This window comes from Aplysia californica, unplaced genomic scaffold, assembly GCF_000002075.1.
Source record: "Aplysia californica isolate F4 #8 unplaced genomic scaffold, AplCal3.0 scaffold00692, whole genome shotgun sequence".
Lineage (NCBI taxonomy): Eukaryota > Metazoa > Mollusca > Gastropoda > Aplysiida > Aplysiidae > Aplysia > Aplysia californica.
In genome coordinates this window covers 315,147-316,425 of record NW_004797962.1, presented here as the reverse complement: position 1 = coordinate 316,425, position 1,279 = coordinate 315,147, and the positions used below count along the sequence as shown (strand labels likewise).

The following is a 1,279-nucleotide window of genomic DNA, read 5'->3' as shown; positions in this document are numbered from 1 at the left end:
AGACAGACAGACAGACAGACAGACAGACAGACAGACAGACAGACAGACAGACAGATGGAGAGATCGTCACCTGCATCTGTACGTCTGTGTATTATTCTACTGCTCATGCAACAGTCATAATGATACTCTCAACAGGAGCCAACGTGTAAGTGGATCCATGACAGAAATCTGAACTTTGACGCTCTTCAAAGGAATCGATTCAATATTAGCTGCAATTGCCAAGCAGAGAAGCCAGGTTTTGAGTGGAACTCGAGATTTCACCTTTGTGTTGGTGAGTGTTGTGCAGCAAATAAGATGATTACGTTATTATAGATCTGAACCACATAGTAAAAACCTTTAGCTCTGTGAAACCTGAATGGAATCGCACAATGAAATCCGTGGATGAAATTCGTGGATGAAATGATGATGATGAAGATGATGATGATGGTGATGATAATGGTGATGATGATGATAACAGTCTATAATGAAGCATTTCAGTATATTCCAAATTTCTTTTCACCAATGACCATTTTGTGTGACTGTATTTCTCCTTTTTTTCATTCCTGAAAAACGAGCGTACCGGCCAATGAGTAGGGAGTGGGCCAATTGGTTCAAACGCTAAATGAGCTTAAGACCATATTCTTATTCATACTCTACTGACACTTACATTTGTATACCTTTTACAGAAATAATCAGTGTCCTGTAAAAATAATAATCGTAATCATCATTCCCTTTTGCACTCTGGATCAAGATATAGACCACGAACAAACACGTTCCACATTTCTCTATCCTGGGCTAGCCTCTTGATGTTTTTTCCATGTCTTCCCACTTTTCTGTACATCAATGTCTGTGACTCTTCTCCATGTGTCACGTGGTCTTCCCCTTGATTTTTTACCCTGTGGTTCCAATCCAACACTTTCCATATTATGCAGCTGCCTGATTTCCTAAGAGTATGTCCACTCAACCATCGCCGCCTTCTCTCTACCTGATATCTGTCTGAGCTCTGTCTTGCTTGTTCTCCTCAACACTTCCTCGTTGGTGACCCTGTCTGTCCATCTGATCCTCAGTAACTTCCTTAGACACTTGTTCAAGAAAACCTGGATCCTCTTTGTGCAAGTCTGAGATGCGTTCCATGTCAACTGAAATAATCAATGTCCTGTATAAATAATAGATCGAGATAAATGCGTTCGCATTTATGATATCCGCGTTCATTTTGTTAGAGCAAGCTGACTGTATCTCCCACAATCCATCATCATCATCATCATCATCATCATCATCATCATCATCATCATCATCATCA

The 1,279-nt window shown here is 40.3% G+C and overlaps 1 protein-coding gene across 1 annotated transcript in view; it reads left to right on the top strand.

Annotated features, from left to right (window-relative positions):
- Positions 1-1,279, top strand: part of LOC101847994 (fibrillin-1) — a 12,470-nt gene that overhangs the window by 5,278 nt on the left and 5,913 nt on the right. The window contains exon 3 of the mRNA XM_013088141.2: positions 136-271. Coding sequence (XP_012943595.2) covers positions 136-271 — 136 coding nt within the window. The remainder of the gene's footprint in view (positions 1-135; positions 272-1,279) is intronic.